The sequence below is a fragment of the Cottoperca gobio genome, chromosome 11 (assembly GCF_900634415.1).
Source record: "Cottoperca gobio chromosome 11, fCotGob3.1, whole genome shotgun sequence".
In the NCBI taxonomy this organism is placed as follows: Eukaryota; Metazoa; Chordata; class Actinopteri; order Perciformes; family Bovichtidae; genus Cottoperca; species Cottoperca gobio.
The window spans coordinates 4,605,689-4,625,824 of NC_041365.1; the positions used below are offsets into that span (position 1 = coordinate 4,605,689).

The 20,136-nt window shown below is 42.2% G+C and overlaps 1 protein-coding gene across 10 annotated transcripts in view; it reads right to left on the reverse strand.

Annotated features, from left to right (window-relative positions):
* dync1i1a (dynein cytoplasmic 1 intermediate chain 1a) overlaps nt 1–20,136 on the reverse strand; it is a 49,813-nt gene that overhangs the window by 19,868 nt on the left and 9,809 nt on the right. For all 10 annotated transcript variants that reach the window (XM_029443055.1, XM_029443054.1, XM_029443056.1 and 7 more), the window contains 4 exons: nt 6,545–6,640; nt 4,507–4,678; nt 3,521–3,620; nt 3,207–3,332 (listed from right to left, as the gene is read on the reverse strand). In XM_029443055.1, coding sequence (XP_029298915.1) covers nt 3,207–3,332; nt 3,521–3,620; nt 4,507–4,678; nt 6,545–6,640 — 494 coding nt within the window. The remainder of the gene's footprint in view (nt 1–3,206; nt 3,333–3,520; nt 3,621–4,506; nt 4,679–6,544; nt 6,641–20,136) is intronic.

Here is a 20,136-nt window from a genome sequence, read left to right on the forward strand (position 1 = left end):
TGTAAAGTATACTGAGATACTGCTTGATTTCAAATATAGTTTATGCTTTATTAAGTGGTGTTAGAGAACAATTAGATATTTAATGTAGTCAACTGCAGTTCATAATATATTTTTTTAATAAATACCATGAATAAGGGGCATAAATAACCCAATGTATAAAGATATGTAATTATAAAACTGGATCTATGTATTAAAACGGTTTTGACCAGATTTCTTAAGCTAAATACCATGTATCACTATAAATGGAATTGATAAATCTGCAGTCAAATTATTCTGAAATGTGACTTTGAATTGCTTTTTAATGCTTTTAATACTTTTGTTTTCATCCCAAGAGCAAAAGAAAAATCAAATATGATCAACAATACAAGCAACTAATCATGGTACTCCTGTGAAAGGCTGTAATAAAGAAGTGTAAGGTACAGCAGAGCAGGAAGAAGTGAAAGAGGTGGAACATTGAATGCATAACTGTCAGATTTGTTTAGTCCACAAGGGAACATTTATCAAACCAGGACCTGTCAGTCGAACTATTGCATTAGAATGTGATATTACAACACGGCTGCATTTGGCCAAGAATGTTAGCGCACAATCCCCAGAGTACACTTGCCTAAAGTCAGACACACTGAGACTGAGATCCCAACAACTAACTGAAAAAACCCTGCGAATAAGAAATGAGTGTGTAGCGTCTAATGCAACTAAACAAGGTCTCTATAACAGGGAATCATCTGTATCAAAATATAGCTCCAAAAAGTCCAGAAAACCAGCAACACTGCACTCGAGAGATCTGAGATTATCAAACCCTAACGAGAAAACGTTCGTTAATAGAGGACAGTTTTTCTTTGCTAAGCTCATCCACCAAACTGCACACAGCCAGACACGACATATAGAAGCTTGACCTCACCAAAACCCCATCTGAAACATGAAGCTTTCTATAAGCCTTATACAATAAAGCCTCTGCTGAACCAGACCTCAACCACAAACCCCAACCCTCCAATACCGACCCTGCACTGTCATTCCTTTGTATCCTCCACACACACACACACACACGGTCTTTACACGTGTGTGTGATACTCACATCAACATGTGCATGCACACAGATAGTACTCAGCTATCAATCTAACCATCCACCAAATGAAACCTGCAACAGATGCAGAAGTAGAAAGCACAGCTCGCCTCTCTGCTCCTTGAGCTGAGGGCGGGGAGGTGGAAGGTGAAAAGAAAAACTGAAGAAAAAGAGAAAAAGAAAAAGAGAAAAAGAGGGGAAGAGGCACCCGGCCCTGTGGTTTTGGGGGGGGGGGGGGGGGTTACACGGCAGAACATGCTCGCACATTAAGAGCCATCTGATCCGCGGCTAACTAGGGAGTCGCGACTCTGTTTGCAAAAGGCCCCGCAGAAAGAAAGGAGCAAGAAAGAAATGTCTCTTCTCCTCTTTCCTCTCGTCTAACCGCTCCTGTGCTCCTTTCATCCAAATCCAACAGTGACAGGGGAAGTCATGGCTGATTCACTAACTCTTCTTTCTTTCTATTTCCAATCCATTCATCTTCTGTTTATATGGGCACTCCATTTCTAAGTCCTTGCTCATTTGCTCCCCACTCTATCTTCCTTTCTGTTTTTTGGTCATTCACTTTTCTTTCTCCCCTCATGAAAAGACCATGGCTCAGCCCCAGGCCACACTAACTCACTGACTAACGTGGGGGCGGTAGGAAAAGTGGGGCACTTGGGAGTTTCTGTTCTCTCTCAGTTTTTCTTCCGTCTTTTCTCCATCTGATATCACTTCATCTAATGCACATCTTTCCAGTAAACACTCACTTAAAAAAACAAATCTCAGCATGTGGACAAGGCGACTGTGTTTGAAGAAGTGGTTTGTACGAGTTGGAGAATCAAAAACAAACACCAAAAACAAAGCTTTGTTATGTTACAGATCACCATGTCTCTGTGTTTCAATGCAAACAGACGCCATTGTATTCCAGTGACCACATTTCCACTTAAACTTGAGCACAACTCACCTCTGTTGTACACATTTGCAGCTTCCTGAAGATGAACAGAGCATTTTATCAGCTGATCACACAAACCTCTAATATTCAACACTGACGATTCACAAATCCGCATGCTCAGAAACCACATTGTTAATAAAGTCAGATGTACTGTACATATTTCGTCAGAGAACCACATGGAAAAACTACTGAATCCTGCAGATCCATCGCTGTAATCTATCCGTGAGACCACATGGATTTCAGCAGCGGCATGAATTATGGTGCAGTGAATGAACGGAGAGCTTTAAAAATCCATTATGGAGCTAGACTTATATGGCGAGCTTCATATCGAAAATATTTGCACGCAGGGTGCGGTCTGTGGGAATATGTGGTTCTGTATGTGTTTGGAAAAGGAGAGCGGATCCATTTCCCCTGTTTCACTGAAGCTTAAATGTGAGAGTGCAGTATGTGTGTGCATTTTATTTCTGAGCAGTGAGGTGAATGCCTGTCACATTAATACCGTTACAGGTGTATTTCCAGATTTACAGTGAAGTCTGTGAGGAAAACTTGTCAATTATTGGGAAACGCAGCACTGCTGACATTAGACACAGCATCAATGTGGGTGGGCTAACACACACATGTGGCAGCGTTGGATTAGGAAGTGGTAGGCCACATCATTTAACTACCAAGACGTCTCTATATGGCCTCGCCTGTCTCGTGGGAGCCGTGAAGCCCTCACACCCAATCCTTCTCTCCCTTCTCTCCCTTCTCTCCTCCCTACCGTTTTTTCAGTGTCACTTGCTATTAGCATCTCACCCATCAATGAGATTCTTTCCCACCAAAGTGGGTTTCTGCCATTTAAAACTGGCCTACAGTGGCAGCGACTCGGCTATAATCCAATCTGGAGGGTCAAATGAGCGCATGTGGAGCTGCCTTTCATTTCCCTTTCCTTCACTCTATACTTTTCAGTCACAAAGGTGCTCTCATTATAGGGTAGAAAAGAGAATCATATGAAGGAGAATAATAGTGCTTTTGAATGTGAAATGCTGAGAGGCAAACAAGGAGATGAGAGAAAGAAGGTAGATGTTTTGTTTTTTTCAGCGTGTATCTCTGCAGCAGTTGTTTGCATGGTTCATGTTTGCAACTAACCACCCACAAACCAGAGGAACAAATCATATTCTGCCATCATATTCTTTAGTCATGGGGGTATGTGTGAGGTTCGATAGGTTTAAGTACCTGACAGTGAAAGATGTACTCTGGTGTGGCCTTCTTAAATTTCATGTTCCATACTAGGGCAACACCATCCGGTTCATGGGGAGCATCTTCATTATTGTTATAGGAGGCGACCAGCAACTCAGGATACTGAGAGAGAGAGAGAGAGAGAGAGAGAGAGAGAGAGAGAGAGAGAGAGAGAGAGAGAGAGAGAGAGAGAGAGAGAGGGATAAACATGCATATTATAATAGTGATGCTTAACACATCTGTATAATTGGTGCCAAGACTTAACATTTGTGAGTTAGATTCACAATCAACTGAAGGCTTGCAGGGCTCACCTGAGGGGACCAGTCAAGGCAGGTGATCACGCGATGTTTCGACCAGTGTTCATCGTAGAAGAGTCGACTGAGGGACAGACTGGAGCCGCTACCCAAGTCTCTGTAAAGAGACCGTAGAGATAACATGAGATAACCTGCTGTCTGCTGTCTGCAGGGGTCATTTGAGATCATTGCTAAGGTGACCCCAATGTGGAGAGTCACAAAGTGTAGTAGCCATAGAAAGTACAGAGAAGGCTTTTACAAGTCAAAAGTAGTCTAGGACCAAAGTACACCGTGGTAAATAAAAACATAAAGAACTGGTGATGTCTTTGTGTCTAACAAACATACAATATGTGTTAATGAAGCGCAGTTACCAGACCTTCAGTTGTAAATAGAATCACATACTAAGTGCTAATTACAACAGATAATGTTCACTAATAAGTGTGAATGATCCACTTTGTCTGCAATGCTACGTGAGAACGAACAGTAATTAAACCAGGTAGTGAAGTGCAGCTTATGTTGGAACATTTACATAAATAGCATGCCCATGGAAAAAAAGAAGAGGACCGATGTTGAGCCACGGCCTGTTTCAGACATAATCTCTATTTGACCACCGGCTTCATGCTTCACTGTGGCTGCAGTGGTCACAGTTGTAGTGAGCTGTATTCAAGATACTAAAACATGTTTGCACTTATGACTCTTATAACTTCAACCAACACTTAGATAACCTCCATTTGGAGGCAACTCTTCAGATGTTAAGACAATGTTCTTTAAGACATATTGGTTGTCAGTTTCCCATGAGAGGGTGACATCAGTGGGAAGACATGTATTTTGAAGAACAAAGGAGCTCTCGGGCCCCTAGAGTGACACAGTGGGCATGAGTCAGTCTTTGCACATTTCTTAGTTTGGAGGCATGCGAGTAAACACTCACATGTGCTCTCACATCCAAACACAGACTCTCTCCTCCCTCCCTCCCTCCCTCCTCCTCCCTCTTCCTCCCGGCTCACCCCTCTTTGTCCTCAAGGTCCCGGCCGCTGTAGTCGAAGAAGATGTTGCTGTCTTCGGCCAGAGCTCTCTCCATCACCCGGATGCTGGAGTCGAAGAAACTCTGAAACTCCGAAGAGTGCAGGATCTGCTGCCTCTCCTCCTCCGTCAGCTCCCGCAGGACTGGAGACGAGCCTGGTGGAAGGAACACACTCATAAAGACACAAGCACTCGAGGGAGTCTCATTTGCATACATTGTGCACAGTGCACGCACAATTACCGTCATTATTGATAAAATGTCAGTGAGTAATGTCATCACACTTAACCCAAGGTGACATCTTGAAATGTAAAACTTTATTGTCCGACCAATAATCCAAATCACAAAGATATTACATTTTTTGATATTATAATTTTAACAAAGAAATGATGATTTATAATCTATTAATGTACTTAAAAAATCTAATAACACCACAAATAGCAATGGACATGAGTTGCTGTTCTATCTAGGGAGTTGAAGCGTTTCCCTTTTCCTTTTTATATATGTACATTAAACTTTGTTTGCCTTTAACCTTTAAAGCTAAGATCATTTTAATGCATTTGAACATGACATTTATTTGCTGTGACCTGCAGAATACAGGTACGCTTTTGTTTGGAAATAGCTGTCAAACCCCCACTTTCTCTCTGTAAAGTACAAGATCCTTTAACTGACAAATGTATTCTACTCAACTGACATTATGACATTTCACAGATAGCACAGATACCTTGCTGTATCTTACTTTACTGGACTGTACGCAGCATCATGTCTGCTTCGGGGGGAGAAAATGCTTCCGATGTCAGATTAACATTCACTTCATCTCTATCAAAACCAGAATCCCATCCAGGACATAATAAACTACAAACAGTTCCTAATGCATCTTTCCTAATAAAGCCCTACAGTAAGAACTTCATGAACAAGAGAAAAACAAAGCGTCCCGCCTCCCTTTGAACATAATGGCTGCACAGCACGGCGTCCGGTTTTTGAAGTCACTGTCCCCAAGCACACATGCGTTTTTTTACACACACAAGCACGCGCAAACACACATATATCGACCTTTACCCTGCCTCTTGACTTTGATCCCCCCCCATCCCTTTGTATTTCTTACGAGTTGTCAGGAAAGATCTGGTGAATCGAGTGGCAGAGATCAAAGGCCAGACCTTCTAATAGGCCAGGATGGAGAGGAGACGGATGACTGTGTGTTTATGAGTGCGTGTGTGCATACATCTGACTACGTGTGTTTGAGTCATATTCAGTACAGTCAGGATTGTGTTATGTGTGTTGAATATGAATATGTCGATCCAGCTGTGTATCAACGAGTTGTGTTTTTACCCAACCGAGGACTTATCTCCATATTTCACTACATAAACCCTCCACATATGCATGCACACACACGCCCTTCTCCATTCCTCTCCACTTTAAAGTGTGGTCGGCGAGGGGGGGGGGGGGTCAAGTGACAGGTTTTTAATCAGTGCTGACCCCCACATGCCATGGAGCTGATATGCTAGACCCGCCTTAACCCCCAGCCTAATCACCCCCATCCTTCCATCTGATACACCCACTGACTGGCAGAGGGTGTGACACACAAGTGGCCGTGTGTTGTGACAGTTTCACCAACAACATGTGACAAGTCGAGGGAAGGAGACTGGAGGGTGAAGACTGTTAAGTTTTCTGTTGGCAGTAATTGGGGGCACTACTGCTGCAGGTGGGCTGCAACTCTTAGTTCTGTTTGCCTTTTATTAAATCAAATCATTATTATGTTCTCACACTGCACCATTATTCTTGTGTTTTATGGCCGTCTTATTCTATTTGACCTTTTAATGTTTTTAAATTGTATTTAAATGTGCTTTTTATTATTATTATTATTTGTTTGCCTCGATGCTTTTAATGGTTTAAAGGCTTTGAATTGTCTTGTTGGTGAAACTTATTAAATTTAAGAAAACCTGAAATAATGAGGTGATTAAGGATCACTAAGATTATAAAAGCTGAACACTTTTACTCTCCATTCATCCATCGATCCTTTGTACCTTCTTTGTTTTCCCTGTTGTCATCTTCATCCTGCTGCTCCGACTCTGGGCCTGGCTTCGCTTCCATCATCTCCTCATCTTCCTCTTCCTCCTCAACTGAGAGTAAAAACAGAGAGAGAGAGAGAGAGAGCACTCATGTTAATCAACAGCTGTTCCAATTTTCCTCGACCTCCCGCTGTGTACTGCCTTCCCCCCCTTCTTAGCAAAATAATCATTCCCAGACATGCACCGGTACACCTGACTAACTAACTTGGTCCAAATGGGTTTCATTTACAAACACACGCACTCTTATATTTTTTAGAAAACACAAAATGTGGAGTATAAATGCTGCAGAGTTTCTATTACTGTTGCGTATGTATATTAATTACACATTGTCTCGGGAAAGAAATATAACAGGAAACAGGCCTGTGCCCATAGCATGCTGCAGCTGTGCTCACATGGTCCGCATGTGTGGAAATTGTGCACGCAAATCACACACACACACACACACACACACACACACACACACACACACACACACACACACACACACACACACACACACACACACACACAAAGACAGCAGGAAATGTCAGAGTTGTGTGCACTCTCCTCTTTTTCTTTCACCTTTGACCCTAAGCAAAAAGATCCAATGGTGTGTGTGTGTGTGTGTGTGTGTGTGTGTGTGTGTGTATGTGTGTAAGAAGGGGATTCCCTTTGCATTCCCTCTAATCAGGCTCTGCAATTATGCTTGCCTCTCCAGGATTTATTGTAAGTGTGTTTGGGAGGAGGTGGGGTTCAAGTATGAAGGGTTACTGTCAACATAGGCACCTGCTTGTCAGCTACTGCCCCCCAACAAGCCCCCACACCACTTGGGGTATGTGTTGGTAACCCTTACCAACCTCTCCTCCTCTTTTCTGCCGCTCCCTCCCTCCAAAACAGATGCTGAGAGTTGGGGGGGGGGGGGGGGGTTCTCAAAAGACCCCTTAACACTGACACCGTGACCAGACACCTGTGGTCCGCCAACACACACGCTACACACATACAATCTGTCTTTCTCTCTCTCTCAAACACACACACCCAGGGCCCTCGCCTGTAGTGGCAAGGGTGGCGAGGGGTTAACTGGCGCAGGGTCAAGCTGACAACAGTCGCTCAGTCCAGTGGGAGGAAGTGACTACATCACACCCTCAGACGTGTCATGTCTCTCTCACACACACACAGAAACACACACACACACGGGGTGTGTTTAACTCGGCTGGAGTATGGCCTGGGGCACTGTTAAAACCACTTGCTGAAGGGCTCCTCTTGCACCGGATGAACTGTCCATTCATCACTAAGCTTTTGATGAACTGACTGCTGCTCTTTAAAAAGGTACAAATACGATTATAATCGGTGGAGCAGTTGTATTATTATGATTGCAATCATTTCTGGCATTATTTTATGCATTAAAGTTTATTTAATGCTTCCCAGTTCATCCTACTCCGACCCATTCTTTACGGTGATTTATTTGTTGTTTTTTTACTTCCACGTTTTTGACTTTCATTTTTTCATGTTTATGATAAATGACTAAGCTAAATCACACACATGTCGGCGAGGCTCAGTCCAAGTCGGTGGTTAACAACCAGCTGTAGTGATCCAAACACCAGTGACCCACCAGTATGGAGGAGAGACCAGAGAGGACCAGACAGGCAGACTGCCAGACTAGCTCGATGTCTGAGCTGCCAAAACAGAGACGCACAAGAAAACCCTTCTTTCACGCCCTTTTGTCTCTCCCTTCCGTTTGTAAAGCTGGATTTCTCTGGGATATTGTTTTTCTTTGTCATCTATCAGTCTCATCACTCTTCCCCTCCACAAACTGTTGTCATAAATCTGCAAAGGCTTCAGGATGTGAAAAGTAATCAGGGGTTCTGCTAATCAGCATTGGGAAGATACATTACAAACTTTTATTCGGTTCCATTTTCTTGACCTTACGTGGCCGGTCCGGTGTCTGGAATGTGTGGTGATGGGAGGAGCGTGAGGAGAGGAGAGAGACCACATTGAGGAGCGGTCAAACTGTCAACCCCCGGGACCACAGGACTCTGGAGCAAGGCAGCGTGATTCATGGCCTATGGGTTACCTCACTGAGGGGAGACGGTCCAATTCCCGTATGAAGATACTGCAGATGTCGTTGCCAGCGGCCATGCATCAAGTTGTTCTGTCAGAGTCCCCGCACCAAAAATATCCCGGCTATTTCCTTTGAATGGAAATGTCTTTAAGAGATACATTTCTGTGTACGTAAGTAAAGCAAAAGCTATATTGCGGTAAATGATACTGGAAAGTAGTACTCAAGGGTTGGAAATGACAATATAAAACCTGTATGTACAGTACATTCAAACACACACAGAGGCACTACAGGGTTTCCTGATGAGTTGCAAAAGAAGCAGGGAGGGGAAATCAAAAGAGACAATCTTCCACAGTTTGAGCGTGTCTGCGTGCTACCCTGTAAGTATCTGCACACTTTCTTGCTTCCACCTCTTTCCAGTCACGGGATGCTTTCTCTTTCCACCTGCCGCTTAATACCGCTCCTCACTGCTGGACAACAGGTTAACTGGTGTCCTCCCCCTCGCCGCAGATGGGGGTCCACCTTGATGAAACTCCGCTTGGGGGCTCCCGTTTTGGCCGGCAACACACCCGGGGTAATGATATCCTTGGTAGCCCGGGGCCGCCGCATCTGGCTTCCTCAATCTTCCCCTGGCTGCTTACTCATGCTGACCGTGCTCAGTCAATTCAGCACAACCCAGCAGGTATGTAGACACACAGATTCACAGTGTGGAGATAGAAAACACAAGTATACACACACAAATGTGTAAAGGTGGTTTGTAAATGCATACGTACACACACACACACACACACACACACACACACACACACACACACACACACACACACACACACAAAAAGAGGCATGTACAGGCATGTCTGAATTTGTGAAATTGTTTGGAAGCACAGAAACTGTCCAATGTGCTGTCAGTTCGGACTGGGACAATAATTCAATATATTATTTTTGGGACCTGACCAAACCTTATCTGACCGGTGGATCGGGTACCGGCCAAAACATTTATTTGTCAATATCATTATAACATTTTTTTTAACAGAATTTATGATTCCAAGCGATTTTAAACTCAACACAATTAGAAATGGAGGTTTGTGCGAACAGTTCTGAAGCGCTGCAACTGACAATTATTTTTTATTATTGATTAATCTGTTGATCATTTTCTCGACTGTTTGGTCTTTATAATAAAAAAAGTGAAAAAAGCCACAATTTCCCAGGATCCATTTTGACATTTTTCAAATTGCTTGTTTAGTCCGACCAACATCCAAAATATTCATCTTAATATCATAAAAGGCTAAATAGTCACATCATGGGAGCTGGATCCAGTGAATCTCTTATTTCTGCGTACAAAATGACTTATTAAATGATTAAGGAATTATAAAAAAGAAAAGGGCTGATTTTCTGTCGATCAACTAATCAAGTAATTGCTCTTCAATTGTGTGCAATATAATCTTTATAGGTGAAACATAACACCATTGTAAAAACAAAAGAAATGTATTTCATCTTCTCTGTTCTTACATCCTTTTTGCATTGAAAATATCATATCCAACAAAACACTATTATCTTCTATTGTTTATGTAACTCAGCAACCTTTTCTGGTACTTATGCACAATATGAAAAACATAAGTCATCTATTTGTGCTTATGATATTCTGAAATTGTGCTTGTTTTCCTGTACTTACACAGCGCTACTCTCTCTGACAGAGAAGTAGGAGTTAGCTGGTAATTACAATGCAAATAGCGACTGTATTGAGGCCAATTATCACACGTTTTTCTGTGCATACTTCTCTCGTTAGCCAATATAAGCATTATTATTGCTTTTTATGAACCGACAGAAGAGTGAAATAGTTCAAGTGAGAGTAATGGGCTGATCTGCTTGTGGAATAAAGAAAACGTAGTCTTAATGAAGGCTGATACACCGCTGAGAGTTCCATTAGCTTAAACATCTTGTATTATTTCACAGTAGGCAGCTACTATCTAGCATGTGGAGAGAAGTTTTAAACATACTGACAGCATAGAAAAGACATCCTTTTTGTCTCGCGCATAGAGCACAATGGCTTGGTGTGTCACGGCAATAATGTGTTAGCATGTGTTCTGTTAAGGATCAAAGCGTCCGTTAACCTTTTATTCTGAACCCAATCCACAGTAAGTGCTAGTGTGCCGAAATGTGTTAGCACATGCTTGGAGCGATTGGCGTAGTTATCAAAGAGCTGCGGGTGTTGTGTGTGTGTGTGTGTGTGTGTGTGTGTGTGTAGAGGGGAGGATGAGACCAGGCCCCAAGTTTGTCATCGACTACATTATGGGGGCAGAGCCGCAGACTTATCATAGCAGTATGGAGGTGACTGCTAAACTGAGTCACGCACAATCAAAGTTGACAGAACTCATCATTTCTTTTATAGATCTCTATTGTATGAATCACAAAGAAAGATGGATACTGATATGACAGAGAGGAGGCGGAGGAAACAGGAAGAGGGACACAAAAGAGAAATCCAGCAGGATTTTTGGGGATCCCACGCACTGGGAATAACCCTACATGTATATGCACATTCATATGGACGGACACACACACACACACACACACAGTTCGCAGGGGTTCTGGGAGGAGGAGGATGCCGACATGACTTGAAAGGCTCCTCTAATGTGGCCCTGGCACGACACACACACGCACACACACACACACACACACGTGCACACACACATGCTTCAACTTCACTGAGAACAACTCTTATTGTTAGAGACAGACACAACACGCATACACTCACACTACATCCACTTCACCTCTGCATACATTACAAATGACCTAAGGCAACAGGGGAATTTTCTCGCTTTAATGTGTCCCACCTCCAGAAATATAATCCTTGTTATCAAAGCACCAAAAAAAAAACCCACAATGATTTTATACGACTGAAATAATGGCATAGTAGGTCACAAATCAAATTGCGCAAGTCTAAGATAAATGATACGACAGGCATTCTACTTTTGCGATGAACATAAAATATATATATATATATATATATATATATATATATATATAGATATATATATATATATATATATATATATATATATATATATATATATATATATATATATATATATATATATAGATATATATATATATATATATATATATATATCTATAGGACGATTCTGTACAAATCTAGAAAATGTATAAAGCAAACCGTAACACTGGGAATACTTTACTTTGGCTATTCGCAATCCATTTAGGTTCTCACACAAAAAGTATTTTGCTGTAGGACATTAAAGCGGAAGCATCATGTTTTCAGACATATGAAACAAACTCGTGGCCCATTTTGAGTACAGACCCAGAAATTAGAAATAAACAGAGCTCTGCCTTATTTTCCGTGCTTTTGACAGTTAGACCAGCCATGCTCTTACCCACTCAGTTGGCCTCGCACAAAACTCTCTTTTTGAGCACAGTGAAACACTGCCAACATTTTTGGGACCTCCGTTAGTCAGGCTGGACAGCAAATTGATGGGTTAGAGCCAGCCGTGCAGTAAAGTCGAACAGATCATTTGCTGAGAGGTGAGAGGGCAAGAATCTCACTGATCTGTCGATGTTTAGGACAGACAGTGCAGACTGTAGACAACAATAGGGCATCAACTAAGTCCACAGTTGCAACTTCTTGTAAATCCAGTTTGTTCATTTTATTCTGTTTTTTTTTTTGCCTTTCCATTTGTTTTTAATGTTTTTTGCTTAAAATTCATCATGGCTCATTAAGTCATGATTACCACAGTAGGGGTAAAGTATTCGCCGCATACACACACATTAGCAGCAAGACCTGATGTAAAACTGCTGAGGCTAAAACCCCGCAGGATGATTTAGATTAATTCATCTCTTCACCACACTGATCAAACATTGTGTGTGTGTGTGTGTGTGTGTGTGTGTGTGTGTGTGTGTGTGTGTGTGTGTGTGTGTGTGTGTGTGTGTGTTGAAGTCTATGTACACTTGAGTCTACACCGTATGCACACATGCATGCCCTCACATAATCAGCTTTCGTTAATGCAGCCCTTTCAGGTCTTCGGGGGTCTGCGGCCAACTCTGCTGTGTGCTGTGGGTGCAGCCGGAGTAGATCCTCTCCCCATCTCCTTTTCTCTTTCAGTCCTCTCTCTCTCTCTCTCTGTCTCATCCCCCTCTCTTTCTAGCAGTGCCACCCAGGCTTGGCCCGGACCCAGACCCACATCTTTAAACTGAGCCATCATGCCACGCCACCCCATGCTCGGAGCCCAGCCGCAAGACCCTGATTAAAACCCATGACTTCAAACTTTCCAAACTGTCAAAAACCCAGTCAGAGAGAGAGAGAGGGAGCGAGAGAGAGAGGGGAGAGAGAGAGAGAGAGGGAGCGAGAGAGAGAGAGAGAGAGCGAGAGAGAGAGGGAGAGAGAGAGAGAGGGAGAGAGAGAGAGAGAGAGGGAGCGAGAGGGAGAGAGAGAGAGAGGAGAGAGAGAGATAGAGGATATAGATATATAGAGAGTTCTTATATATCTCTATCGATATATTCTCTGCTCTCTTCTTCTGTCTTAGAGATATTGATTATATCTATCATTTTCTGTAGTGTTATATTTATATGATCGTGATTGTTTATCTTATCGTTCTTATATCTCTTCTTTCTCATCTCCTCTCTCTCTACTCTCTTTCTCTTTCTCCTCTCTCTCTTCTCTCTCTCTTCTTTCTCTATCTCTCTCTCTTTCTCTCTCTTTTTTCTTTCTCTCCTCTCTTCTATCTCTCTCTCTTCTCTCTTTCATCTCTACTCTCTTTACTTTCTCTCTCTCTTTCTCTTCATCTTTTTCTCTATCTGACTCCTTTCTCTCTCTCTCTTTCTCGCTCTTCTCTCTTCTATCTCTCTCTTTCTCTCTATCTCTTTCTCTTCCTTCCTTCTCTCCTTCGTCTCTCTTTTCTTCTCTCTTTCCTCTCTGATTTTTCTAAAATTTATTTAATCTTTCTTTTACTATATTTATATATCTCTTTCATTCCTCACCGTCTCTGCTTGGCACCCGACTTCTTCCATTTCACCCTCGACTCACTTTTCAACCATCTGAGCTGGGATTTGTGTCACTAAGAAATAAGGCTGTGTGTGTGTGTGCGTGTGGCTCAGATGGTGATTGGAGCACTGTGTTTGCCACTTGTATGACGATGGTGTTTCATTTTGTTTTAATGAGGGACGGACGGATGGGACAAACTGTTTTTATAGGCCTGCTAAAGGTTGATGCTTTGGGTTTGAGTCCTTCTGGATTGGACTAAAATAGACAAAAGTATTCGCGGCAACTCACCAACACTGTTAAATAAATATGCAAACCCATATTCTGAGTCAAAGGAAGCACTGCCCTTCAATCTAATTGAATTGTGTCAATCAAATTAAGCCAACACATGTTCCAGATTAAACTGTTATTTTATAATACCATCATTTAATTCCAGTTGATACTCATTCCTAATAAAAATCTCTTGACACTTTTGGTTGGGGAGACTTTGAGGGAGCCCTCAAGTATATGTGCCAAGAGTGCTCCCTGCTGGAGAGTTTCAGAATAGCATGCCACACTGCAGCCAAACAAAAAACCAGAATGGTTATTCAATTTCACTTCAATCAACGGTCAAGCTATAAACTGTGATAATTATCTGGAAATGTAAAGTTTGACTCAACAAGAACAAAAAGTGAGACGATTTAAAAGCCTGTTAAATTTGATTACCAGGGTTGACTGAAGAACAATTGAAAACAAACTGCTTGTGTTAAAAGGTTAGGTCTGTTAAAAAGGTGCCATTTTTAAAACTGAGAGTATAACACAGTCAAACGGCACAACAATGCCAAACATCAAACTGAAACAACTAAAGCGAAGCTATGAGCTGCAGGCTAGCTGTGGCAGTGAACCGCTGCCCTATCAAATGAAAATCCCTGGAGAGTCGATGGGATCTCGGAGTACAAGAGGAGACCACCCAGGCAAACGTTAAAGACACACTGTTGTTTTACACACGTATAAAAAAAATGCACCACGGAGGGGGAAGGGTGGGGCACACATGTCAAAAAGTCAAGTTCAACAAAATGCAAGCGAAAAGGAGAAAAAAGAAAACAGTTGAAAAGAGAAAACAACATGAAACTGTATTCCTACTCATCTCAAGCACTCGTCAGATGGCAAATATTATTTTGGATGATGGCCATTTTGCCAAAGAGAGAGAGAGAGAGAAAGCCAGAGGGAGGGAGATGAAGACGGGGTTCATGTACCTTATTATACCGTGGTCATAGGGGAAAATTGCAATCATCTGTGACTCACTTGGAATACCTTACGCACCGTGAAATACATTATTTTTCTCTAATATCAAGAGGTTTTCAGGGTTTTGACTGCCATGGCCATTTTGACAGAAACCGCTTGAGACCATGCATCAATTTCAGGAGTGAAATGGGAGTGAAGGCTGCGCCCTTTTGAGGGCGATGACGATAAAAGCCAAACTCAGAGTTGTTTCATGAGGAGAGAAAGTGAGAAGCGTTGGCCCATTATGTGTGTCTGCAGGGGGAAAGACGAGGGGAGATCATAATAGCAAAAAACCCAAGTCTGCTCTGAGGTATGAGTTTGTGTGTACAGTATGTGTGTGAACATGCACGAACAGCACACACACACACTTAGTTTGAAAAGTATCCCTAGAAGCTGCTACCTCAAGGCAATCACTCTTTCACATGTCCAGAAGTCACTAAAACCTAAAAAGACAATTCTCAAATGTACTTTCAGGAGAATAGATTCAAAGTAAAACTGAGTACATTTTGTTCAGAGTCCTCTGGGTACACTCACTGTGGTTGTGCTCTATTTGCCTTGAATCTTGCCTTTAGAATACATTCACACACACACACACACACACTCACACACTCACACACACTCACACACACACACACACACACACACACACACACACACACACACACACACACACACACACACACACACACACACACACACACTCTGGTCTGTTGAGTCTGTTGTAGCCGCCTGGCTGGAACAACAACATTGTATGAGACAAGCACTTCCATATGTGGCTGCATACACATATATGCACATACACAGACACATACAGAAATGTATACGCACCTAACCAGGCAACGCACACACTCATGCAGCCACATTCCTCCCTCCAGGACCTTGAAGACTGCCCGCGAACCGCTCAGTCATGTCGGTTTTTCGTATAGACTGCGAGTACGTTCACTGTTTTTATTCCGATGCATCGTTGCTTCACTGGATTGTAGAAAATGCCAAAGACATAAATTGACAGAGGGAAGTTTAAGGATGAGCCTCAGACCAACACAGTAATACTTTCCCTCCTGACGATGTCTTGTAGAACAAACGAGACACAACAGCTACAATCAAGCATGACTTTACACGTGTGCCAATAAGAAAATAGTGTCATGAAGCTGTTATATATATATATATATATATACACCACCGTATATTATATTTCTGACTTGAGCACCTCTTTACTCCCACTACCTCCTTACACAACTTCAATACTCTTCTTTAAACTAAGTTTATCGTTTTAACTCGAAAAGCTTTGCGAGTTGTCATTCGATGACATACTTTGTGCTGCAGACCTATTTTGGTACGTAATAAAAGATATTAAGGTTTTAATACCCAGCTCTAATGTCACTGCGCTTAAACTCCTATTGGAAATCACATAATCCAGGATATAACATTTTTATTACAATTTACAACTGATTATTTTGGTATGACTGTTAACAGGGCTACATGTTTAGTGACTAGAACCTAATAAAACCTAAAAGGATTAGTTGCAAAATGTCAGAGAATATAATATAGGAGTGGTAATATGGTTGAAATAAATATCACAATGTTAATATTTTCAATGCAAAATCACAAAAATACTACAAACACTCAAATAGTGATTTAAACTATTAAACTATAGCTCATGTAGTAATGAGTTTCAGACAGTTTCCAATACTTTTATTGCCAATTTAAAATCCATTGATATTGAATCCTGAAGGACATTTTGTGTACAACTGTTCAGGGCCTGTTGAACCTAAAAATATGTAGCTGTTTGTGGAAAAATATGCAAAAGTAAACACTCTAATTGGACCAATGTGCTGCCAATAGTCAGGATCATTTCATACATTTGCAGTTCGGTTTCTTAAACGCTCCATTATTGGATCAAGTTGAGCTCAGGTGACGTTTTTTGCGCGTATATGTGTGTGTGTGTGTGTGTGTGTGTGTGTGTGTGTGTGTGTGTGGTCGCTTTGCCGATGTGCTTGTGTGTTCCTGCATACATTTCTGGGTGTGTGTGCATGCTTGTTTATTCTCAAGCATGTTGGTCTGCACATGTGTGTTTACATTTATGAATCTGTATGCTTACGTGCGAGTACAAATGTCTTTTCAGATTAGTGCTTGGAAATGGGGTTTTTCTTGTAATTAGAGGCCATTACCAGTCCACCACATGTCAAAAGAAAGCCACTTATTGCAGTAAATATACTTAAGGAGTGAATTACTGACCAACTATATACTCAAGCTGTACAGACCCTGAAAACTAATGGGCCAGAAAATACTAGAGGGGGGAGAGAAAGAGAGTCGTGCACACTAACTTTTGCATACGGATGCACGGACATCACCACACACTCTTGACCCCATGAACTTTTAACCCTAAAAAGAGGGTTTTACAAAGTTTCTGCAAACACACACATAGTTGTGTTTCTGAAGGCCTACTTGTGGTTTACCGCAAGAAATTACTGCTGTAATATCATAACATCTTTCAGCGGCCTCCACTGCTTCGCCCCCATTTGTTTCTCTCTTGTTCTTCCTCCTCCTCTCCTCATTTTATTCTCTAGCGGCCAAAGGTTTCTCTTAATCTTACCTTACATTCTATTTCTCCCTTCCCATTCTCATTTTCTCTCAATTTCTTTGGCTACCTTTCCACTGAGGCCTATTACGGATCTCCACTGAGCGAAACCACTTTCCTACAAACTGGGTCAGTCTCAAACCGACAGGCACACATGTATACGTGCACAAGCACATGCACAAAATGCCTGCAATCCCCTTGACCTTTCCTGCTCTTGCCAACATCTCTGGTACACACACACACACACACACACACACACACACACACACACACACACACACACACACACACACACACACACACAGATTGGGATCAGTAGAAAGTAAAGGAGTGAGTGTGTGTCCTCACATTCACTCCATGGCCACGAGGGATTGGCCAGTCCAGAGGAGGGGTAGCAAGGAGAAACAAAGAGAGAGGCAGAAAGGTTGCCCACATTTTTGCTGAAGAATATGCGATATCTCATCCACTCCTCCCACAGGTAGAGTGTTTAAAACTTGGCACAACAAAATATTGTCAGACCTGATCAAAATGGAGGTGCAACATTACAACTGCTGTGGTTAAATAGTAGACATGCGAAAGGGTTTGCAGAAACTCACACAGGTGTGGTGAAAATCGTCCACCTGTCACTTTGTCTTTGATTACTTGTATTCAGAAAAATGTCTTTGCAGAACCTAGCTATAAGTTCAAACCAAAAAAACTGTTTGTTTCAGTTTCTTATTTACATTAGATTCTGTTTTGGGTGCAGTCAATTTGAAATATAAGCCACTTCTCTTTCTCAAGAACATGTCAACAAGGTTAGGCACAAGATGGAGGCATGAAACAGCAGCTACCCAACACACACTTTGTTTGACCTTAGTAGGTTAGGTTACTATCACACACCACATTAGACCTTACTTTATTTCCCTGCTATGTCGTTAGACAAAGCGTCCACCCCTCACGACAAGCATGTCCATTCATACCCATTAGGATAGCAGTAAATAGCTGGAGCCAACCGTGACTGGGGCTAATCCGATTGCCTGACACAATGGACGTTTAGGACAGACAGATCAGTGAGCAGCCAATGGGAAAAGGAACATACATAGACAGCTACACATCACGATTATAGGAAGGCAATTGGTCACGGAAATGAAAAGTCATATCATTAACTGGTTTAAATGAGAGTCACACACATCTCCATGGGAGCTTTAAAACGCTTGTGTACAAGATGAACACCCACATACTCAGATCAAATCAATACAATTTGATGAAGCTGTATTCAGTCTCCAACACACACACACACTCTTATAAGGCATACTCACGTCACACACACACACACACACACACACACACACACACACACACACACACACACACACACACACAACACAAGCCACCTTGAGCACAAGGGCAGATATGAGAACTGGGAAGGTCAGAAGTTCATGAGGAGAAGAGGCCATGATAGAATCCCTGAGTCATCCGTCAGTTATTTAAAGTGATTACGATGAGACTACACTTCTCACTTTTCTAACCTTGAGACGTGCTGAATCACTGTTAAAATGATCTTACACACAACAAACTAACACTTTCCACTCATAAACTCTACTAAGGGGGGCCCCGCAGGTATATTAACGGCCACCGAAGAATATTTAGTGATTTCTTTTTTTTCATCTGTCCGAGAGAAACACCATCTGTGATCGATGAACTAGTGCAAAATCTCCCCTCGCTCTTCCTCTCCTGTACCTGTTCCTTCTGCTATCGTGAGAAGGGTCAACTGACAATCGCAAATGCTCTGCAGAGAAACACAGAAAAGACGACAGGTGGCAAAATTCCTGAATAGAATCAATCCGGAGTTCACTGATAGTTAGTATCATGAACACCTCTGCACACATTTGTCAAAGATTTATGCATTCGAGTCCACCACAAACAGAGTCTAATTCTGAGGGAGAAGCAGAACAGATGTATAAGTCCAAGCGGTTCCTCCATAGAGATTTATACAGCCCTGAGACACACCACCATCATTAAGACAACAGATTTACTCTTCAGTTCATTCCTACAGAGCAGACAGCTGGCTTTCTCCCTCACTAAATCTCTCTTCTCTCGTTCTGTATAATATATGTTTTAACATAAAACAGAGGTAGCATTAGCTGCTTTACAGAACAGTTGGGCCCAGCTCAGACCCCGAGGGGCTGAGAGGAAAGCGATTATTGAGGAAAAGAGAGACTAAGAATGTATAAGAGAGAAAGAAAGAAAGAAAGAAATGGTGGTTTTCAGTTACTTGCATTATTTCAAGAGATGCACTGATCGATCGCCGGTTGTCAGCTGATCGGCCATGACTCACTTATTAGATTTTTTGCAGGTAAAATGTACACACATGTGCGGGATGAGGGTTTAACGTTGCGCACACAGCTGCAAAGACAGTAACGTCACAGCAACACATACACACAACATGCACGGTGGGCACACAGTAAAGCCACACACACACACACACACACACACACACACACACACACACACACACACACACACACACACACACACACACATTATGTCGTCGGTGTGGAAGTTCTTGAACATGATTGAAGATGACTTAAAGCTCGCAATTTGAACACCTGCAAGTCCCAGGTGTCCAATCTTACAGCAGTTGGGTTCAGTTACTTTTTATTAAATGTGAACCGTCTTGCTTAACTTAACAAATCCATGAA